Below are 23987 nucleotides of genomic sequence, written 5' to 3' on the forward strand. Positions count from 1 at the left end.
TTCAGCGAGCGAATCGCTGCTGCTGCAGCCCAGGGGACGTGCTGCTTGCGGTTGCGGCCCCGGACCCCGTGTCTTGCTTCGAGCTTCCAGCCTTCCCTCGCACTTTCCAGCGTCCCGCTAGCTATGTAGACGGGTCCACCGAGGAAACTGACCTATGCTCGCGAGATATTATCCGAGCCGGAGGGGAGGTTGATTAAGCGGCTGCTGTCTGACGCTCACGGTCGCGTGGGTGGGTTGGGAATTAATCCACGGTGATGTCTTCGTTCCGTGGAAACGAGGAAAGTATAAGCCATACCTGTACGCGCCTCGATCCACCGGATCGAGAATAAATCGCTGACCCGCGTCTGTACCCGTCCGACGAGTAGCTAACGAACAGTCAAACCTATCCCGCACGCTCGAGGTAGCGAGTTAATCGAGATCGCAGCGTTCCACGGAGGTCGTCAAAGGCCAGCGAAGAACACGCGTTATTAGCAAACCAGCCAATTAATCGATTAATCCCCGTAACCGTGTACTTGGCCACGCGATAATTGCCCGAGTGCGTTTAACCTGCTCGTCGTTGTCGCTCGTTCAAGCTCGGGGCGAACACCGCGCAGGGGCCGCAGGTGGGTAGAATTTTCCAATTTCTCCTTTTTCCGCGTTCCCATCGCGGCGCCGACCACCGAGACACTCGTCTCCGTGGCCGCGAGGGGCGATCCTCCGGTTTATTTTTCAGCCCTCCACGCCGCCGCGCTCAACCAAACTCTTTGTTAAAGTTCGCCGTGTTTTTTTCAATAACACTTCGCCGACCCTTTCGCTTAACGCGCTTTTTCACCCCGTAGCCCTCGAACGTGCAAAAGCCTCGTTGCTGTCGCTGCAGCCGCGCGAGAGCTAGTCTTTAACGCGTCTGCCTGCCCCGCAGGTTCGATGAACTTTTCTCTCGAGAAGGAACTTTAAAGGCGAGCGTCCCGTTTTCCACGGATCCTCAGCCTCGCTCCGACGGCATCCGAATGGACGTCTCTGCTCCTCTCTCGACCCACTAATTGCAGGGCGTCTCCCCATGCCTGTGCGGTCCTCGTGACGCGTGGCGTCCATAGTAAATCGTCTCATCGAGTTCGTATTCCAACACATGTAATGCCGAATATACTTCCGTTTCGAGCTTTTTCACCTGGTCGTATGTTAGTAACGAAAATAACCACGTCTACCGCGGAGGAATAAAAATGGCGGACACATGGTTGCACGAATCTCGATACTTTGGTCGAGCGAGGTAGCGAGTGTTACAAAGGGACCTTTCAATGGCAGAAGAGTATTGTTACACCCGGTAGAAGCGAATGAAATAAAATTTCATAGGTACGAGGACGCGTACTTGTCAAATCACGCGACACGTGGCATCTATAGTAGATCGTCTCATCGGGATCGTATTCCAACGCATGTACCGTCTGATATACTCCCGATTCGATCCTTTTCACATGGTCGTATGTTAGTAACGACGATAGCCACGTCTATCGCGAAGGAATAAAAATGGCGGACGCACGGTTGCACGAATCTCGCGATGCTTTGATTCGAGCGAAGTAGCGAGTATTACAAAGGGACCTTTCAGTGGCAGAAGAGTATTGTTACACGCCGTAGAAGCGAATGAAATAAAATTTCGTTGGTACGGGGACACGTACTTGTCAAATCACGCGACGTTACAAAAGGTTACGAGGGCGGAGTATCCAGGAATTCACGTGCTGTGCGGAGATTTTCTCGGCACAGTGCACGTTTATGCGCTATAAATCGACAATGTGCCCCGCCGGAGGGAGCACGGGTCCGCATGTGTGCACAAGGTGCAGCGAGGATTGGAAAGAGCCTATCACAGCTGTGCCAGGTACGTGTCCCTGGCGCGAACCCGCGTCCCAAAAGTTGAAAGCGTGGGTGCGTTTTTCCCCGGGGTCGCGTTCGCCTCTGTCTCGACAGATGTTTCCGATCATCTCCGCACGGTGCTACGCTCGTAACCTCCTGTTAGCGCGCGGCAGCAAACCTGAAAAGAGTCTGTCCGTGGGTGCAACAATGGCGCGCCACGATTTCCAGCCGCTCGTCTCTCCGTCCTCTTGCGCTTTCCGACGCCATTTATCCTCGCTCCACGGTAGCCCGCTGCGCCCCCTTTCTTTCTACCTTTTTGCCTTCTTTACCGGGCACCCTGTTTCTCCCCATTTTTCCACGTTTCTCACAATTTTCCTCGATTTTTCCCCCGAAAATCGAGGACCTGTTCGACCCCGTCCTTCCAACTCCTGTCAACCCTCGACTATCTATCCTATTCGTCTCTCTTCCGTTCCGTCGTCTCTGGCAGCCGCTGATTCAGCGATCGCTCGGAACCCAGGGAGAAATATCGCTCGGTGGAAAGCGCGACAGTGTCCCGAGAGCCTCTTGCCTCCTCTATCTTAACGAATCGCCGATTCGTGGAACATCTCGAACGAGGGAAATAAACAGGGCTGCGCCAGAGGCATCGGTGCCGAGATTGTTCGATGAATTTTTCCACGGTCGTCGCGTGCACAAGCGTTTCGAAGCTCTGGACACGGTTGCAGCGAGGCGTCGAGGATACCGAGGAATACCCGGTTCCGCGCACGTAATATCGTTTTCCTCGGTTTCCGCTTCCTACAATTTTCACGCGACTGAACGTTCGTTCCCGGTTGTTACTCAACGAGCGAACCGAAGAAAACATCGTTTCTCGTCTCCGCGAGCACCGTTCCCGATACCGTTCGAGCCAGGAGCTGCCAAGAGGGAGGCGGTTTGGATCGCGAGCCGCGGTATTAAGGTCGCCTTATTGCCGAGATCGAAGCGTTTAACGCCTCGACATCGGACGCCGAGATTTATGGACGCCGGTAAGCGGCTACTTGTAATCGTTTCGCCGCGACCAGCCGCGAACAAATCGCGGTAGCCTAGGTATTCGCGTAAGAAAGGGAATTACCGTGGATTTTCTCGCGGCTCCGGCCCTCTCCGCCACTACCCTGCCACTCCTTTCTCTCCTCTAACGATACGTTTACATAAACAAACCGTCCGGTGAACGTAACCGGCGACAGGTGCGCGACGATCGCAACGGTAGCTCGATCCCGTGTCGACCGCTGTCAGGAACCTTCGACATGGATAACTTCGTCGATCGTCGGCTGATTAATCTCCCGGGGAACGTTTTTCCTTAAACGACCGTCGACGAGACGAGAGAAACGAGAGAAACTGTAGGAACTAGAGAAACGTCTCACCTGTAACCGACCTGTAGGCGAGAAAGGGGGGCAAAGGTGGAAAGGAAAAATGACAGATTCGTGGGATAAGAATCGTTTCGGGTATCTGAGCTATCTTTCGATCCGACATTCGTCTCACGGGTCCCCGAGACCAGCGGTCATTTACATAAGTAAACCTCTACCGGTGGACGAGACGTGGACAGGTGTGCTATAATCGCGAGCAGGGGGGTTCCTCCATCGCGTCCGAGGTTCCCCTCACGGACCTCCGATAGATGCCGAGGATTACTCGATAAATGTGGAAATCGGCGAGGTGCGAGTGACGTCGGGGTGTCCGCGAAATTGCGGATCCTAATTGCCCGCAGCGGGCAGGTTAATTGAAATCGAGCCGGTTGGAATATTTATCAAGGCGCGGGACTGTGTTGCGAAAGGAGCGACAGCTCTACGCTTTCTCGCGCCAAGTCGGCACTGAATGGACGGGCCCCGGTGACAGCGGGAGAGTGCGCGAGATCAGTTGCCTGGATCGTAGTTGCGGTCCGAATAGAGACGGAGGGTAGACCGGATGGCGAGATAGACGAGAGTCGGTTTCCGCTGGAAGGTTGCCGTTCCGTCTACGCGAACGAGAGATTCTTTCGAGTGACGGTTGTCTCGCACGCGAGAAGATACGCGCGGATTGTATGGACGGGTAATGAACAAAGCGGGGAACGGTGGCTGAAAGAAGTCGGCAGAATCGCGGCTGGCGAAATAGAAACCGCACTGACGGGGAACCGAAGCCACCGTGAATGGGAATTATTCAGGCTAGTCGCTCAATGAAACGTGTTTCTTTCAAATTCTGCTCTCGCTTCGCCCCGTGCCCCAGAGTACGTTGTTGCTAGGTCGCGCGTGCACCGGATGTTGCCTGTTCGAGCTAGTTGATTGGGATCTTCTGAACGGCCACCGGCTCGCACGCATAATTCGTTTCGCCGCTGTAAATGCTCTCCAATTGAACCGTCCAGGCGAATCATCGACGAAGGATTCGTCTTTGTCTCCATTTCCGATCGATTACCGCGTCCGGCTATTCGTTTCGTCACTCCGTGATTACTTTAAAATGCGATCATGAGCGGGTCAGAGGCAGATCATCAAAGACAGAGACAGAGAGATGTAGTGAATTTTGGAAAAGCGCGAGTACTCTAGAGGACTGGAATGGAAAGCCTGGCAATGGCTCGTAGGAAAGCTGTGGCCGTCTCTCGATGAAAGGAAGGAGCCTGTTCCACGTCCCTGAAGGTCTTCCTCGTCGGCCTCGGCTTCACGAAGCGAGTCACTCGACCGCCCGGCCCGTCCTTTTCTCACGGCCGTGGATCGACGCTCGACATACCTAAACCTTCCATCAACAGCTGGCCAATCCCTCGGAGGACCAGCTGCGCTTCCTGTCGACGACAAGAGTCATCCCGAAAACGCTTCTCTATCTCTGTGCCTCCGCTGCGCTTTCTGGAACACGGGCCATCCTCCACTCGCTTTTCGGATCAAGTGCGCGCCATCGGCCACGAGCCAAGCTCTTTCTCCCCTTTTGAAGTCGCGAAGCCGCGTTTCCACTGAAAACTCTTCCAGCTCGAAGCGTTTCTCGGCTAGCCTACATACGCCGGGCCGAAATAATATTTCACCCGAAATCCGGCCTAGAGTGCAAAGAACTTTCGCTCTATCGCTCTAATCTCGACAGAGAGTAGACGCACTCGTTCGTGGATCGAACGTTTCTCTTCCTCGCTGCTGGACGAGCTAACGAGTCCTCTTCCGGAGCAGGAAGAGGAGACGCGTAAATCCGACCACGGCTAATAGAAATCTTCATCAGCGCTGCGACGCTGGCCAGGGTAATAATCGTAATTGCATCTGCAACGGCGCGAGTGCTGCGACTGCCAGATTAGCGTGGATTTCACTTTTTCACCGGGACGAATCGCGCCGAGGACTGTCGCTCTCGCGATTAACGGTGAAACGTCCGTTTCTTTCCGCGCCGGATCTCCTCTCGTCATCTTTGCTCGCGATACCGAGCATGCGGGCCCCCTGGCCCAAGACACGGACCAAAGGGAATTACGTTTCTTCTCGCTCCTCCCGTTCCTCCTTTTTTCCCTCCCCGATCATCCCTTTCTTCTCCTTCACCAGCCAGACGTTCCAATTAGGATAATGGATGAGCGTATCCCTTGCTCGGAACAGCCTTATCCGTTCTTGGTCTTTCGCTTTCTCGGACCGATGCCGACCATGCTCCTCGAAGGAACGACACTTCCAAATTCTAGTTCTCCTCGTGAACCGTGGTATCTGTTTTCCCGGCATTCGATCACCAAACGGCGCGTCTTGCGGTGAAAAGGGATCAGCGATGACAAAAGGTAAGGCACGAGGGAAACCTAGGAGCGTGTGGAAGAGAGAGGGGACCAGAATGGTGGACAGTGACCTTTCCTCTGGCGCAACCCCGGTCGGTCGAGAGACCTAGGGAGTCTAGTGAAATATAGAAAGCCGAGGGTGCGCGTCACGAGTCCGGCATAAAGAAAAACAGGGGAATTTCCGAATTCGCGCGTGTCCCTCGTAAAACGTGGAAACTCCGAATTGCCTAGCCGCCTTGTTCCGGCAAATCGTGCGATTTCTCCGAGAATCACGTACCCCGGCATCACCTCTGCTGCCGTTGCACGAGTACGCGAAGGGAAAAGCGGAACACGAATTGCGGAAAATTAACGAAGCACAGACGTCGAAGGAGAAATAATTCTGGCGTTTGTCTTCCATTTGCAAACGCGAAAATAATATCCGCGTATGCATAGGCGTGCGTTCACCGATTTTACGTAATATTAACCCTTCTCGATTGTAACTCACCTCTAACACCACAGCAGTACTTTGTCGCTGCAGTCGTTCGAGGTGACAAAGCGAAAATCTTTCGCATATTTACCAAAAGCAGCTAAAACTTTATGAGAATCACGTATAAGAAGCTAGCGACCGATAAGGTAATTAACCCTTAGAGGAGAGCCCTTTAATCGCCATTTAATAAAATTTCGAAGCTCAATATTCACTAATTTGTCAAATTTCAGATAATATAACAGTGATCTAGGTATCGAAATCAAATAATTCTACGTGTTAACCCTTTACACTCGGCGATTTTTTATAATAAAATAGTAATTCGAAGATTTTCTGCCATAAGGTCGACGATACTTTTATAACGGTAAATAAGAAATCGTGTGCAATTTAAGACGTAGAATTATTTCACTTCGATATTCCACGCATCGTTGGGTAATTATAAATTTGATATATTAATTAAAGTCCATGTTTAGAATCCGATTAAATGGCGACTGAGAGTCGCCTCTCTAGCGCAAGAGGTTAATTATCATACGATTTATTATTCGCTGCTCAGAAAATATTTCGGGTCCCCACGGAAGCATATCCGTCACCCAGATATGGGTGACGCGGCAACGAACGTGTTAACTTGGGACATGCGGTCCTAGGGCCGCGACAGTGGACCCATATATGTATTTCTGGGCAATAGCAACGTGTTTACCTGGGACACATTTTTGTGTCCCTATCAGTTGCTTTCGTCGAACTCGTATACGAGTTCCTCGGCCAAACCGATGCTTTCCGTCGAACGCATATATGCGATAGTTGTTCGTAAAGGGTTAACCCTTTCGCTTGGGCAGTTCAGTCCGTCGAAGTACCGTCATTGAACGGAAACACGCACTAGAAATATGCACAGTGCGTATAATTTCTGCATATTTCTGTATATTTTTCAAGTCTTAACCACTTGCGCTGGAAAGACGTGTCACGCACGTCGTAATACTTTTGTCACAGAATCGCCAATCACACGTGGTATAGGCAATTGTTACAGAAAAACTGGACCGTTCTGGCACACGCGTTTGTGAATTTCTTGCCACCGCAAGTGGTTAAATAACAACTGCGCTAATAAAACAGTTGTATACAGATTGCACTTGTATACGCATCATTTGGATACATGGGGTGCCCGTACCCAGGAGTCATCGCGTGGACACCACCTATATGCGATGCTCGAAGCGAAAGGGCTAAAGGCTCGTTTGCTCGGTGTCTCTCGAGATCGAGGAAGAAATGGATCCCGATTGGACCTAGGTTGGGAGTAATTATGCGTTTCTCAGGATCATGGCTGTTCGAGGAGTGGCTACGTTTTAGAGATTGTTTATGGCGACACAAAGATGAGCATTGTGTCACGGGAACATAGCCGAGAGGGTAAAAGCTGCGGTAACGTGCACGTTTTCCACCAGCTGATAGGTTTAACCAGCGTCACCGGCCCTGCTCAAAGAATCAGCTGTCCGAAGCCATCTATTATCCCCAGGGAACCGAAGGGAAATCGGACAGAGAGAGAGAGAGATGGAGAGAGAGAAAGAGAGAGAGGGCTTGCCAAAGCGCACAAGCCTCTAGCACAGAAGCTGTTGCGGGGTTTAACTGGAAGTGTCGTAACCTCGATCTCCAGTTGCAATCCGAACTTGTCTGTCAATCGGTAATGAAGTTTCTCGATTTGATCCAAACCTACGGAAACTTGGAATCAACTAGGAATCAGCCCGAGTCTTGTTCCATTGGTAATTGAAGGACTCTGTTGGTTTTCTCTCGGAAAGACTGACGCAGGAGGAAAAGGAGCCGCGATGCGAATAGCGTGGCGCGTTGAAAAGCGACGACAATTAGAAAGGTTCCCTCGTGGTTGTTGTCAATGCACTCCTCTGCGTATTTTTCTCCTTTTTTCTCCTCCGCTTTTTTCCCTTATTCCTCTTCTCTTCCACGCGAGCATTCTGGTTCTTTATGAAGAGATCGACACAAAGCGTACCATGTGAATCCTCAAACGGAAGTCGATGGTCGTTGAAGCTTTCTCAATAGGTAACGACCTCTTACCTGAAAAAGACGACCTTTTCTGTACCTGCATGGTGGATCGATTCAAACCGAAGGAAGACTCGGCGTCTTGCTCTCCGTCCGTTCCGTTCCGTTCCGTTCCGTTTCGTTCCGTTCTGTACGCGGAGGCCACGGGAAGGAAACGAGGATACGTTATCGGGACGTATCGCGAGAGGAAACGCGCAAAAATTAGCCTCCACCGGCGAGAAATGATCGAATTGCCCGTAGACACGCGACATCTCGTCCCGATGAACCACCGTCGCGACGCTGTCACGACTCTCGCTCGCTCGTTCTCTCGCTTGTCATCGCTTCGAGGAACGTTCCCTCGTGGACCATTTCAATAAGAACATCGCGAGGGAACGAGTTAACCTTGGTGGCCGATGGCAGACATCCGCGAACGCGTCTTCTTTCGATGCTCGACCAAACTCGCCCGATAATTGCAACCGCGATAAACTCTGCACCGCGTTCCAACCGAGTTCACTGTACTCGCTGTACTTCATCTTCGATTTTGCCAGTAACGAAGAGGATTTTCAGCGAAACGGAGTAAGGATGATCGCGAGATATCCAGAGATGCTCCAATTTTTCGTGGAAAGGAAAAGAAAGGAGAGGAAACGAGTCGGGACGAGGGTAGCGAGGAAGATCGGAGGGAAATTGTCGTAAACATCGGTTCTCAGGGTAGGATGGATCCCAGAAACTTTGGCGAGGACTGTACTTGCGGCGAGCAGGTATAACATCTACCTAGGTGAGTGGAACTGAAAGGGAAGAAGAAAGGTAAAGGGCAGGTGCGACTGTACGTACCTATACACGTCGGTTCTGCTGAAAGATACGCCCCTGGCACGAGGAGAGGAAGGCTATATCCAATTATTAAAATTAGAGGCTCCGTCGCCTTCGGTGAAACACCACGGAAAGCGTTTCACGGTGCACAGCGCGGATGTTCGTCCTCGTACGTTCCTTTTTCTCCCCATTTTTCACCCCCTTTTGAACCCCCCGTTTCCCCCCCGTCGTTCGTGCATCGTTCTCCTGCCGATTTTTCGATCGGGCCGGCAATCGACGCCCCGGCACGAGACGTTTGCCCGGCTCTCCGTGAAAAGGACGATGCTTTTCGGGAAAAGGCCGCCGTTTCAGGCTGCCACTTTTGTTCCACTTTTCTTTCGCCTTTTTGTTAGCGAAGGAACGAGGATCGATACCGGCAGCCGTCCCTCTCCGCTCCGTTCCCGCATCTTTTCCACTCGGTAGCATCCACGAAAGTTTGTTGCCTCGCTGCCGTTGCTCGCAGAAAAACCGGGGCCAGTGCCGAATAACGTCGATACGGAGCAAAGTTTCGAGTTTCCAGTTTTCCCTCGAATAATTATCCAGACGAAAGGGAAAAATAACGCGATATCTCCGAGTGGCATCGGGAAACCGATTCTCCTGCATCCGGGGAAGCAGACGAAATCGTGAAAACGTAGCCATTCGGAGGTTTAGAGTCACACACGCACATACACACGCACGCACACTCGTGGCAGGAGTTGGCTAAATCAGAGTAGTCAAACTGTAAGCCCATGTTTCGACTGGATCCCCATGCAAGTGCGGCGGCGATCGCATATTCAGATCCCGGAGCCCGGAATAGCTCGTCGTCCCTGATGCACGCACGAGGAGAGCCGTGCAAGCTCTCTCTGCGGTACACGCGACACGGCAATAATTAATACGTCGACGCAGCCTCGGCCGAAGATTTTCGCCCGTGTGTATATACGCGGCTGCATCGATGCACCGTTGCACCAGCGCGTTTGCCCCTTCCGCACGTGTGCACGGCCCCGGGATGCACTCTCGGGCCGTGCACGTCTCGTGCTGCACTCTCTCGCTATGGTCAATGTCGTCCTTCTCCCTGTCCCCCTCGCTACCCCGCCGCCCCTTCGCCCGTCATTTGTCTCCGTTGCACACGCGTACAAACATGCACCAACTTCGACGCGCCATCCCTCTCTCTTCCCCCTTTCTCTCCCTCTCTATCTCTCGTTCTCTCTCTCTCTTCCCTGCACGAGCTCTCAATGCACCGAAGCATGGATCCTCGTCCTACTACTCGGTGCATCCATCGCGGCGTCTCTGTTCGCCGCCAACATCGGCGTCGACCGCAGCTCGTGCTCCTGCCGCAGCCATTGTCTCGTCCGCGAGCTATTTATCAGCGCGGCTTACGATTCTATCGTTCGTAAATGAAGCCAGTCTCTCGGTTTTTACACGGTTCGCGAGCTCCTCCGTGTCACGAGCACGGATGCGGGGTAAACGTGAATCTTTCGCGACGCGTGGTCGTCGCGTCCAAGACGCCACCCGGTATCGCTGACGATATCGTTAATGACCGAATCGTTCGACTGCGATACCACCAACGATTGATGCAACCCGGCGCAACGCGCTCGGATGACGCTCGGCGCCGGTAGAGAGGCAGCTCTCTCGTGCGTACGTTCGCTAGGCATGCGAGGTTCCCCAAGAGCGCATAACTTCTGGCTGATTTGTGCAGGGCAGCGCAGCCTTCGAAGCGGTGTTTCTCGTTCCGGCGTTAGACGACGCGGTTGCCCGCACGCATCAACCACACCTCGCGCGTCTCTCGGCCGTGGTCATTGTCCCGTCAGTGCACTATCTATCGTGGCCAGGCCCAGGCAGTGCGCGCGATGTATAAATGGATCTAGGTGTCTGGCATCGTACACCCAACGGATCGTCGTCGTCGTCGTCGTCGTCGTCGTCGTCGTCGTCGTCGTCGTCGTCGTCGTCGTCGTCGTCGTCGTTGCGAGTAGGAGCGAGTAGGAGCGAGTGGAAGAAAGAGGCTGCCTGAGCGAGGAGCAGAGGCACGTTTCTTCTCGCTTCTTCTCCGTTGCTCCTCCAGCTGGGCCTGACAAAAGCCGACCTTCGAGCTGACATTCACTTCACATCCGAGCCTCTTCCCTCTCCCTCTGTCCTCCTTCCACCATCGCCTCCTTTCTCCGTCTTTCTCCCGGGCGTTCAGCTCGCGCCCGCCTTCTCCGACTACACGCTTCCTCCCGGTTCCTCCTGGACCCGACCAGAGATAGCCTCTCGCGTCGAGAGAGGACTGGACCCGACCGACCGAGCACAAAGACCCGTCATTCCGGCCGACTCGCGTGTCCTTCCTCTCCTCGCCGACGTGGAAACAAAGTTCAGCGGAGGAGAACCGTCTCTCGCGAGCGAGCCTGCGTTTCGAGTTAGACGCACGCGGAGAGGGACCCGGGTTCCTCCCTCGTCCCTCGCTCCAATCCAGCGTGAATTCCGATCGTTAGAACGGACCGTGGTGTCCTCGACTTTCCTGGCCAACCTTTGCGACTCGGTTCCACGAGTTCTGACCCATGACCACGAGCGTTCCGCCATCAATTTCCCCTTAATTTTCGCGACGTAGTCGCGGGGAGTGGCACGTTCTTCCGGAAGTGGCGCGTAGATGAAGACGAAATCGAAGCGCATCTGGTCTATATACCACGTTTCTTTTCTTTTCCCTTTTCCTTCGTTTTATCCCCCACGTGGAAGAGACGAGCAGGGATGAAAGGAACGGCGAGTGGACTCGCGTTTCTCAGAGGGAGAGGATGGTTCGTGACTGCGGGCGGATGCGAGTGTCGTATACCACGGTCAACCAGATGCAGGCGTGCGTTGAAATTGGGAATAGTTGACGGAAACGTGGGCCGAGTGGGAGCCTGGAAATGTTTTCGGATAGACGGGACAGGTTGCGTGGCGAACGGTCGGTGAATCTCGCGGCGGACGCCGAGAGTTCCTCCTCCGAACAGGTTTACGACGTAGCGCCATTAAATTTCGACGGCCAGTCGGAGCCAGGCTGTCCGAGCTGTTTTTTGGAAATTCGTAACCGATCCACGAAATCCCCGTAATCCTTACACCGCGCAGTTAATCCTTTGAGAGGATAACGAGAGGCCCCGATTAGGTTCGTATTATCGAGAGATCGGTGGATCGAGCCCCCCCGGTATAATCGACGACGATCAGTCCTCTCGACGTTTCGAAAATTGTTTCGGTATTTTTTGGATCGGGAAATATATACGTCTCTTGTGATTAAGAGGTTAGGAAAGGGACGTAGAAGATTTTCGGGAAATTTTGGAAATTTCGATGAAAAGTGAAACAAAGGGGGCTCGTTGCTAGTGGAAAGATAGACCGGCATCGGCTCGCCTATTTGTAATTACAACCGCGCGATCTGCATACAATGCGGCGGTGTGTCGCTCGAGTTGGCAACGGAGTTCCACGGATGACCTTCCTCTTCTTCCTTCTCCTCCGCCTTTTTCTTCTGGCGAGCCGCTCGTTCCGGCAATCTTCGCTCGCCTCAAAATTCCGCCGCTCCGACCCGGCCTCCGCCGGCGCATTCTCTCCCGTCCGGTGCTCTCGACGCATCGGCGTCGAACTTGACGAGCGATCAAAGCGTTCCTGACCACGGGTTTTCAGCCCGAAAATTTTCAAAAGTTACACAGTCTGTGGTTAACAGTAATCGCCTCGAGCCTCCTCCGTCGAGACACTATGTTACGCGTCCCTCGGTTCTTTCTCTGCACTCGCGTCGGGAATCCTTCTTCCTCTCGGAAACGCGTGACTTGGATCACGTTGGGAACCTTCGATTCGACTTCCTTCGAAAGTTTAACCCTAGTCTGCTCTCGACAGCTCTCTACCGTCGAGGGACGAGCCGTTAACGAGATGAAAGCTTCCTCGCGAACTTGTAGTCCACGGCTGCTGCACGTGGCTGTCCAAAAATTCGCATAGTTATTGCGAGTTGGTTTCTTCGTTTCGGTAAATTCGCCAATCATCGTAGGTTCCAGTCTATCTGCGTTTCTGTTGCATTCGATTGTCCAAAGACAATCCCTGGTTAAGTAGATGTCGGCGCGACTTCTGCCCGAACTCAAAGTTCACGGCTGCCACGCGTGACTGTCGAAAAATTCGCGTAGATGTCGCAAATTAGTCGCTCCATTTCGGTAAATTTGCCAATCTTCGTAGGTTCCAGTCTATCTTCGTTTCCATTGCATTCCAATGTGCAAAGACAATCCGTGATCAGGTAGACGCCATTGCAACTTCTGCCCGAACTCAAAGTTCACGGCTGCCACACGTGACTGTCGAAAAATTCGCGTAGATGTCGCAAATTACTCTTCGTTTCGGTAAATTCACCAATCCTCATAGATCCCAGTCTATCTTCGTCTCCGTTGTATTCGAATGTGCAAAATTCTTCGTTTCGGTAAATTCGCCAATCATCGTAGGTTCCAGTCTATCTGCGTTTCTGTTGCATTCGATTGTCCAAAGACAATCCCTGGTTAAGTAGATGTCGGCGCGACTTCTGCCCGAACTCAAAGTTCACGGCTGCCACGCGTGACTGTCGAAAAATTCGCGTAGATGTCGCAAATTAGTCGCTCCATTTCGGTAAATTTGCCAGTCTTCGTAGGTCCCAGTCTATCTTCGTTTCCTTTGCATTCCAATGTGCAAAGACAATCCGTGATCAGGTAGACGCCATTGCGACTTCTGCCCGAACTCAGCGTCCACGGCTGCCACACGTGACTGTCCAAATATTCGCATAGTTATCACGAGTCGGTCGCTCTGTTTTAGTAAATTCACCAATCCTCATAGATCCCAGTCTATCTTCGTCTCCGTTGTATTCGAATGTGCAAAGACAATCCCAAGTTAGGTAGATGTTGGCGCGACTCTTGCCAAACTCAGAGTTCACGGCTGCGACACGTGGGATTATCAAAAAATTCGCATAGATTCGCGAATCGGTTGCAGCGTTTCGTTAAATTCGTCAATCATCGTAGATCCTAGTCTATCTTCGTTTCCGTTGCATTCGAATGTAGAGACGTCCCATGGTCAGGTAGATGCCGGCGCGACTTCCAAATCTACTTGGAATCTCGGGTCAGAGAGACGCATTGGAGAGGCGAGCTCTCCCCTTCTTCGAGTTTGCCTCTCGCATCCGAGTTAAATACCTGCCCAAATATACGCAACCTACGGATCTTCGGCAGCCTCTCACCGTGCACGCGGAATCCTATTCGGGGTGCAATTTACGACGCCGGTTTCGGGTACGAGCATCCCCGAGGACAAAGTTTGCACGGTGAGTAGCGTGGTGCTGGTCTTTTCGCGTGGTTCGAGACGTGTTCCCGAAACTAGAAGCGACGAGTGCCGAATTCGGCAGACCGCCGAAATTGGATTCGCGCGAAGCGGAACAAGGCTGGGACGAAGCTGGACGAAGCTGGGATGAAAACGGATCTCGCGGTAAATAATGCAGGTGGTACAGCCCGTTTACACGGATCCGTCATTGACCTCGAAAATTCGCTCGGATATTCCATAAAATTTATACACGATTCACGGGGGTACGCGTGTCTGGTTGGACAAAAGTTTAAAGGGGATGCACCGTGCGCCGTGGAAACGCACTCGAAGCTTTCCGAACGATGTCGTCGTGGTGCAGCCGGTTGCGGTACTCGAGTTTCGAGGGGAATTTAATTATCCCGCGCTTTTGATGCTATTATTTTGCACGATATTACGCCGTAATTATCCCGCTCGTCTCTCAATGAGCAGGGATTAAAATCTCAGGGACTTTTTGTGTATATGTGTATGTATGCTCGTGTTTTTTTTCTTTCTTTTTTATTTTTCCTTTTTCCGTCTGTGTCTCTCTCGCTCTCTCCGCTTCCCATTCTATCACTCTCTCTCCCTCTCTGTCTCTCTGTTGGATACGGTCGCGTTCGAGCGATCTCGCAGTAATTCCTCGCGGTATTACGATTTTAATTTCACCGAGATTTTATCGTTCCTCTCGCGTTCGATGCCCTTGAACGGACCGCCATTTAATCCGTCGTCGAGCGGAGGATGATCGGCTGCGATGCTCACCGCGCCGCCAACATTTTTCGTTCCCGTTTTGTTTCGGATTACTCGCGCTTTTGTGTCCGCTCCGCGAATTCGTTCGCCATCGATCTATCACGGGGGGCCGGTGCATCGACAGGCGGCGCAGCGCCGTTGCTTTCTTCGTTTTTCGGCCGACGTTACGGAACTCGAAATTTCCCCGGTTCGTTATTCCGGCCCAGCGTGTTCCCGGATCCGTGGTCCGAGAGCCGAGAGGGAAACGGCCCGGTGACGCCGGATCGCGGTAACAGCGCGCGATTTTTTTCCCGCCAACGGGAAAAGGGAAGGAAAAAGGAAAGGGAAAATAGGGGGAACACGGGAAAAGGCCAGTCCGAGTCAAAAGAAATTCCTCGAACGGACAAGAGGAGGGAGGCGACGCTGGTGTCCGACCGACGCGTCGCATTCGACGCTACCTACGATTTTTCTACCGAGATAAAACCCGTCGATATCAATCTCGTGGTTAGGCACACCTGAATTCTGTTCCACGCACACGGCTACCTCGGGACCCTCTCCCTGTCCTCCTTTCACCTTTCCCTTCACCTTTCCCTTCACCGTCCACCGGCGCATTTGTCATTCCGTTTGGTCCTCCGGGTGTACGACTTCCTTTTACCTGGTGCGTATACCTCGGACCTCCGAAAAAGAGCCCTTCTCACCGACTTGGCCTTGAACCTCTCCCAATTCCCCTACGCGAGCCACGGATCGTCCTCCACCCGTCCGCAATCTCCGTGGCATGGATTTTTATTCCGTGGAACGTCGTCGTGGTCCCACCACACCATCGCCCTTCTGCGTCGCAGAGCGCTGTAAACGCGTTCTTGATCGCGACGCTCCGATTACGAAGGAAGGAGGAGAAATTCAACTTTGCCACGTACGATTACGTCGCTCTTCCTGATCGCGAGCTCGTTCGATACTCGTCCGAAACGGAGAAACGACCGAGCCGTTTCTCGTTCTCTGCCGGACGAGATCGAAAAAGGAAACGGATGCGATTCGGTTCGAATCTTTTTGCATTCGTTCGATCCACTCTCGATTAGCTTTTTCACCGGGCCGCTCGCCGGCCAAGAATCCGCTTCATCGCCGGTGCGCCTTCTTGGCCAATCTCGCCGCGTTTCGAGTATATATGGGGTGAAGGTTTCGAGACGCGAGAGTTTTTACGTCGCGGATGCAGCCGCGATACGCGGAGAGTCGCCGGTTGGAGGAACGTAGACGTATTAACGGCGGCTAAAGAGGTTTCGGCGAATTTTCGCCGGTCGTTACGACGACGTCGTGCCACGCCGTGGCGGCAGACGCCACTCGTCGGGCTGACTCAACATCGGAACAGCTGGTACGGGAGGGATGCGCGAGACCCTAGCGTGTGCGCGTCTAATATCAGATCCAAAGCCAGAGGAGGCTGTGGGGACCGATCCTTCATGCTGCGTGAAAGCCTCCGTACGCGCGTATCTTTAATGAATCTCCGCTGCTATCGATTTCTCGGTAAGCCGGTCGACCATCGCGAAAACCGTTTTTCCTCCACGCGCTTGTTTTCCGCTGATGAGACACGACGATTGGGGCGCAATTCGCCATTCGCGAAATATGGCTACGGTGTGAATACCATAGTTTGTCCGCGTCTGTCTGTCTGTCCGTTGATGTTGGTACAAGAACCTCTCTTTCCTGTTTACCTTATTGAAAAAGAGCACCGAGCAGTGCTCGTCAGAGTGGTCGTTTTGCATTGCGCGCACGACCGCGCTGAAAAATCATGGGTAATTTTCTAAAATAAAAGCAGCAGGCAAATCGTGGCCGACACTTTGCGATGTTCCTCGTGCATCGATAGCGCGCGCGGGCACGTACACGTTTTTCTGGGGTTAATTCGACGTCCGACCGCCTGGGTTCAGGGAGCGGTCCGCGAAACCCCACTACACAAGGGAGAACCTTCGTATCCCTTCGACTGTTACTCTCTCGCTCTCTGTCTCCTTTCTCTCTCGCGCGCGCTCTCTGCCCGTCAGTGCGTATTCTCTCTCCTCCTTCCCTATAGTACAGTCCCCCCGGGTAAACGTTTCAGCACTGGGTAGGCTTAGGCACTGGCGTAGGGTGCCGAGGACGATATCGAGGTTTGCTCTGAAATCCATCGAGGATTACGAGCGCGCCGCCCTGTGAAAGCGTGTGCGGATTCGAAAAAGTAATCTAGCAGAGTGGAGTAAAAAATGTGGCAAAGTTACGAGGATTGGAAAATTGGACGATAAAGAGCGGACGGAAATAGCGTGGAAAATACAGCGTGTGAAAACGTTGCCTCGACGTCGGGCTTCGTATCTTCGCGAGTATGGTATAGGTATGAAACGCGACGAGTATCGCGATAAATATCTACGGTTTTGGACTTTTTTCCCTTTCTTTTTCGTATATTTATACGGGCGATGCCGAAAGGTGCGAATTTTCCGCTCTACGCCACTGCGCGGCGGTAGGTACATCATTGGTCTCGGGGCGCTGGAAGCGGTCGGTACGCGAGTGTACCCACCGCCTTTTTCTCCCCCACCACTGGGCGGCGCTCCATGCGCGTCGCAGTCGTCGAGCGTCCACGGGCTCAGTCTTCGTTGGATCGTCGCCAAGTGTGTGTCGTAGATCGGTGCACTGGTTTACCCTTGTGCGTTGATTCGGCGTGGTTTTTCGTTCGCCTCGCCTCTTTCTTCCTTTTTTCTCTCTTTCCCACCTTTCGTCCCTTTTTTCTTTCGTGTACGTAGAAGAAAGTCAGTGTGTTATATGTTACATGCGCGCGCAAGCCGCTCGTCGCGCAGCGGGTCGGACCAGTGGTGAAACACGACCAAGAAGAAAGATAAAAACGCTGTGTGCTGTTGTGCGTGCGCGGAGTGTGCAATATTTTGATTACATCAGGGATAAAAACACGACGAAAGCAAACACGAGGGGCATCGTGAAGCTCACCGAGCACGTCGCGCGAGATATGGATTGGGCGCTCAAGGCTCGCCGAACGTAAGTCCCAAGTCTCTGTCTCTGTAGCCCTTTCTCTGTCCAAAATCGTATCTTTACGTCGCGTCTCTCGCTCTCGAATCCGGTGTTCGATACGATACTATACCTCGTTCGCTCGGGTTCGCGTTTCCGTGGCTTCTCCGCGCTCTGAAGTGTGGTGTAGAAAGACTTCTTGGACGTGTATAGATGGACGTTCGATACATCAACGGATATTCCAGTTGGTTCCCGTCTCTAGCCAGTGCCGTGTCGACCAGTACGAAACCGGCTACCCTCGTGCAGTGTTACTAACTTTTCCGAGTGGAATATCTTGTTCGAGTTCTACAGTCGCTTGTGTTCCCGTCGAATCCCAGATGTGTCCAACGTGCAGAGAATGCACGAACACGGATCAAACCGTCGGCCTGAGTTTCAGGAGAAAAAATTCAAAGCGCGACGTCACTCGTGCTTGTGTCTCGAGGTCAGTGTTGTTTGCCCAGCCGTCTCGGCGCGTCGTATATATAAGTCGAACGACTCGATAAGCCGATACGCGAGCAAAATAAAAGGCCGAGCCGTGCCGAACGACCGTCGCTCGTCACACGCCACGGCGTCCGTGGGAATCGCGTTCGTCCGTCCAAACTACCACGAATTCGCCATACCGTGAAACATTCCGCGGAAGCGTGCTTCGCTCTAATCGTCCGTTCTAACCGTCACTTCGTTCCGATCATACCACTGCTCCATTCTATCGCCGTTACCCTCGTATCTTTCTTCGCGTTCATCCGTTACCGAAAACTCTCCGACCAGTGACGAAAATATATCTCGCCGCGTAACGAACCCTGTTCTCTTTCGAAACGGGAAGAATCGTGGTCGCGTGCCGCCGCTAGTGAAAAACGGAGCAAACGCGAAGCTCGAACTCTCTATATAGGAAGTCGGCGTTGTCCACTAGCAGCGGGCAGGCAGCAAATTCATGCGTAACGCGGTATCCCTAGTCTCATCGGCTAATGTAACTCGACGCGTTGCGCACGTTCGATTTACTCGCGTCGATCGTGTGGCGGCCACTCGATTCTCCTTTCTCTCATTCATTATTCCCTTTAATTCTCGACAAGTTCGTTGCGTAACGGCTGGATCAATACCGACAATGTCGCGGTGTCGAAGGACGACGAAAAGAGGTTTCGCTCCTGCGAACAACGCTAGCGTTGTCGCGTCGACGTCAGGGATAACCGAGTCGGGCAGAGAGAGAGAGAGAGAGAGAGAGAGAGAGAGAGAGAGAGAGAGAGAGAGAGGAAGGAGAGGCTTTCCCGACAGGATCCTCGCGAACGGTGGTGTGCTGTGGCCGTTACGCGGCTCTGGCTCGCGAAACAGCTGCTCGTTGTTTAACGACGCAACAGTGGCGAGTTCACGACGCGTCCGATAAACGTCAGGACCATGTGTACGCGGGGGGAGACGAGAGAAGCGGCCAGCCGCGGAATAACACGCTTAGAAGACTTGGCGCGTTAACGAGCTGTGCAACGTTCCCAGCTACTAGTACGTTGGAACGCTCGCGGTGTGGCGGTGTTTATACGTTGGTAGACCTGGTCGGAACGACGAATGTGGATCTATTACGATTAACTGCCATCGAAAAATGCGTATTGGTAACCGATACGGAATATCGCGGAGATTCTCGGGGAAAAAGATTCGAGTCGGTGGAAGATACGACGCATGGTGGCGGTAGTAGTAGTGATTCATAATCAGCCGCCATTATATAGGGTAATAAAATTTTATGCGCGAAATTTGAATCTTCGCTCGGGCTATTTTCGTGCGTTCTTGCGCAACTGACTCATTTTCTGCTTTTGGAATTCGTCTGGCGCAAAGGTTTACGACTGACGGCAGCGAAAAGAGGAAAGAATACGAGTCTCCGAATGTAGGTGGCAGCAGCGTGGAATATTAGAGCGTAGGAGAGAAGGGAGTCCGTTAACGACCTATATAATAGGATCGGATTAAAGTAGGAGAAAGCTTGTTTCGTTTACAACGAAAACGGTTTTATTAACAAATACGAGTATCCGTGGTGTACACGAATCCATTTTGATATTTAGATGAAACGTCATCGCTGCGAGGGTAGATTTTTCAGCGATTCTTTGGGGCGCTGCGACGACAAAGAAATCGATGATTCGTTCCGTGATACGCGCGATAAATTTCCCGTGTGTGCGTGTGTCCCAGTTGATCGTGCAAGGGGAGGGAAGTCCGTTGGAAAAGCCGAATAAATTCCAAAGTTGGCAGGCGAGAAACACGACTCGGATTCGACGAAAAGCCACGAAATTTCGGGGAAACTTGTACAAAAGGAAGTAACCGATGGTAGACACAACCGCGACGCAACTATGGTGAATTAAAATGAAAAGACGGGATTCGGGGACCGAAAATTGGACAAAGACGGCGACCGGTGGGGGCGAGGGGAAAATTCGCAGAACTCTCGATATCGAACCGGAGAGCCACTTCGTATTCAGTCAGAGGACTTCCTGAATATGATAATACTCGCTCGAGAACGGTAATATTCGGCGAGTCAGCCGGACAGGACAATGGTGTTCGAAGTACAGGCGTGACTGGCATAGCGCGGCCAACAGAGATCCATTTCCTCGAAGAAGCTTCGACTGGCAGAAACGGCCACTCGGTTCCAGGTTGTTCGCCAGAGTCGAGATATATTCCAGAGGGCCGAGCAAGGGTCGAGGCGTTCTTTGTTCCCCGAGTGAGCGCGCAGCCAGGCTGCTCGAGTGGTCGCTGGTCTCGGAAATTTCGTGTAAAATAGATCGTTGCGTTCCCTTCTTTAAGGGCTCCTTCTCCTTTTTACGATCTTCCCGGCGCTGCACCTGCAGGCACCTGTTTCTGCGCCAACGACACCGAACACGTGCGGTCGAGTCGCTTTTCCAACATTCTCGTGGTATGTCGCTCCCGGAAAAGTGTCTACGCCACTGCTGCTCTTCGTATCTTACTCGTCTTTACGGCTCATCGTAGATTTCGCTTTTTACTCCTGGCCCGTGTCATTTTTCCCCCGATAACCGCTTAGGTTTGCACGTTCTTCGATCCGCCACGTTGTACCAGTTGTGGAGCAGTTCAACTGCGTCATTCCAATTCTTTTTCTTCCGATTTGAAGTTATTTAAGGGCAAATATCTATGTACGATATTGAAACCCGAACTCGTGGAAGTAACTAATAAAAATTGTACTTCGTATTTGCTGTGAACCCGCGGAGAATAATTTCGTAGAGTTTTCGCAAGAAAACGAAAATGGCGACCAAGTCTATGGAAGCCTGGAAGAATACCCGAGCCGTGGTCCCTCGGTCGATGAAAGTCGATCAATCGGAGTAGCCTTCGATTTCACAGCCAACGGCCCTCCGATAAACTTCAATTTCGTCGTAATTCACCTGTTTTCTCCCCGATCCGAAAGCGGCCCCCACCGAAAATGTTACTCTACCCCCAGTCCGTGCAGCCGAGGGTGTACCGTTACTAGCTCTTTCCTGCCGGTCGATGCATGTGCGTGCTTCGCGAAGACCACGGGCGAAGGCAGAGGCAGGCAGGCTCGTCTCGAAATACACACCCAAGGCAGAGAGGCAGAGTGGCGTGTGCGTTACACACCACGTGTTGTGTGGCGCGCACTGTTCTTTGGTAATAGAACACCCGTCGAAAGGGAGGCATTTCCTTTTCGACGCGGCTCTCCCTGTCTCTCTGCTCTCTCTCTCTCTCCACGAGACGTCGTTAATTTCGAATTTCCCGAAGCGCCGGAGGAACGCTTCGCCGGTGGAACAAGTGCCCTCGCTTCCGTTCCCTTGGACTGCGAAGCGCGCCAAATTCGAATCAGAAAAGTAAGAAAAAGAGAGAGCGCGTTCTCGGTTCTCGAATTTGATGTTAACGCGATTCCATTTTTATTTTAACGTGGAAATACGACAACGTAGTGGTTTTAGGAAAACAAGGAGCGAGCGAGTAGACGTAGTAGTCGAAAGGAGGGCAATTTTCCTGTCATTGGCGTAGACTCCGTCTACCAGGTTCGGCAAATAGAAGAAACGAGGTATATACGCGAGCATCTGGTACGAGTCTGGTCTGACACGGTCGGGGCGTAGTTTTCAATGACAGCTGCGAGTTTGTTTCCCTGAAAATTTTCATCCGGCCGGCCGTGTTCGATCCGGGCTAGAATTTGAATACGATTCGTTTGCCATCGTGTTTGATCTCGTTCTGCACTGGAGGCCGGACTATTTACTTTGCCATCGGCTGCCAGAATCGAACGAGCCACGGATGGACCGGCAGACCGGTCTGCGACGGCCGAGGCTGGTACCACTTCCGTTCCTCCGGTTCTCGCGTGCCAGGAACCGCGTCGACGTATCGACTCGAAATCCGATTCTGGATCCGAGGAAAGATCACGAGCAAGGTCCGTGTTTATAAACACACGCGGACTGGGAAGGATCGGGAAGGTAGCACGCGTCGGGACTATAAGTAGAACGGCCGTTCGAATTCTCGAAACGCTAACCCCGATCTTTGGCTGGATTTCCGTGGAAACGGAGGCGAGATAGAGAGGAGAGAAAAATGGAGCGAAACAGGGGCGAGAGAGGAGGGTAAGAGAGAGCGAAGGTGAGGATGACGCGAGGTCGGGTGGGCGTCGGTTTATATTTATGCGCGAAAATAGCGGCGCTAACGGCGTCGCTAGCGTCGAGCAGGCTTAGTCGAAGCCGAGCGCGCTCTTAGACCGTGTCGTCATCGAGTAGCAGCTGTTTTCATTCAGCCTCGCCCTTCTTAGTTGGCGACTTCCTTTGCAGCGCTTTTAATTAACGTACACGAAGCACGCTCTCTTCCTCTTTTCCCTCCCCGCCCCGCTTTCAATCTTCTATTCCACCATCTTTTAATTCGCTTTTTGCAAACCGCTCATCACTCATCTCGCGTCTTCCTCCTCGTGCTCTTTACGAATCCTCTTCCTTCCCCGCGCACTTTTTTGCTCCTAGGCTCTCCTCTCGTACTCTTCTAGGCCTCTCGAGCAGCGTTAACGGTTCGGGATGGACGCGCGAACGCGAATGGGTGTTATCGAAATCCGTTACGCGATGGTATTCTTTCTCAGAAGGCCTCGTCTTCTCTGCGCCGAGGAAAAGTACGAGCAGTACTCTGCCGGGAGACAAAAGATTTCGCAAAGCGCGCAAACAAGCTAGCCGCGGTAAAGTGGAGAACCCTGTTACTGCTGGTGCGGCCTTGAACGGAGCTAATTATTTACCGAACACCGTGGCGCGTACGCACTTGCTCTTCGGACCAACGGCCAATCGAGCCGAGCCGAGCCGAGCCGAGCCGAGCCGAGCCGAGCGAAATATCGAACCTAGTAGGTTCCTCTCGCGATGGAATAAGGCAACTTTTCGGAGCCGCCTAACCGAATCCGTCCAGGCCGCCTTAGGAATTGCTCTCTAGGTATAAACCCACGCGAGAAAGACGAAACGTGCGCGCAACGCCTGGCGCGTTATTAATGACGTAATTCCTGACACAATATCCTACATCGTAGGAGAGAGAGGAGAGGAGTGGGGCGTTCTTTACGCTCTCAGCCAGTCGCCGGTTAATTAAAGTCAGCCCCTCGTCCTCGGGGCTGCGTTAATTGCCCACCACTCCGAGGACCGAGGCGTCTGCCGACGAGAGGCTAATTTAATTAACGTCCTGGCATCCGCAACCGAGCTTTTTTGGCCTTTTCCAAGGATTTCCCGAGCACCGTGCGACGCTTTGATACCTCCTAACATCTGGCCCCTTCGTCCACGGAGAGACGAAATTTTCGCGCAGAGTGCGCGCCCCCTTTGCCCCCTCGGAACCGCGGACCGTGTTCCAACTCTGCGAACGTTTGAGAAATCCTTAACGTTCGACGCTTTCGTGGTTCATCGCGAAACGCTGAACGATCTGCACGCTACTCTCGAGGACACTCGAGGTGAGGAGGAGCATTTTCGCCGCAGTGTTTGGCTCGTTTGCGAGGCGCGCGGAAGACGCGCGCGGCTCGAGCGTTATCTCGCAAGCTTTTACGGCCAATGAGGGACCTCGAAACGCATTCCTAACGAGCTCTAATTGGAAGCTCGGACCCTCGACGTCCGTCGTTTAGAGGCTCGAGAACGAGCAGCCTCTACGACCCGCCACCAGACGCCTTTCTTCCTTTTTACTTTGCATTTTCTTCTTTCCTCTTTCCTCCTTTTTCACCTCTCCGCTCTT

At 52.7% G+C, this 23987-nt stretch overlaps 1 protein-coding gene across 2 annotated transcripts in view; it reads left to right on the plus strand.

Moving 5' to 3' along the window:
* The window catches only part of LOC108555775 (protein gustavus), a 114050-nt gene that overhangs the window by 59772 nt on the left and 30291 nt on the right, over positions 1–23987 (plus strand). Inside the window, exon 1 of one of the 2 annotated variants that reach the window (XM_017911585.1) lies at positions 17448–17831. The exons of the other annotated variant lie outside the window; for it this stretch is intronic. Within the exon in view, the coding sequence (XP_017767074.1) occupies positions 17611–17831 (221 nt within the window). The 5' untranslated portion in view covers positions 17448–17610. Of the gene's footprint in view, positions 1–17447; positions 17832–23987 lie in introns of those variants that run through there. 2 annotated transcript variants of the gene reach the window in all.

The sequence above is a fragment of the Eufriesea mexicana genome, unplaced genomic scaffold (assembly GCF_001483705.2).
Source record: "Eufriesea mexicana isolate 0111107269 unplaced genomic scaffold, ASM148370v2 scaffold265, whole genome shotgun sequence".
Taxonomy (NCBI): Eukaryota; Metazoa; Arthropoda; class Insecta; order Hymenoptera; family Apidae; genus Eufriesea; species Eufriesea mexicana.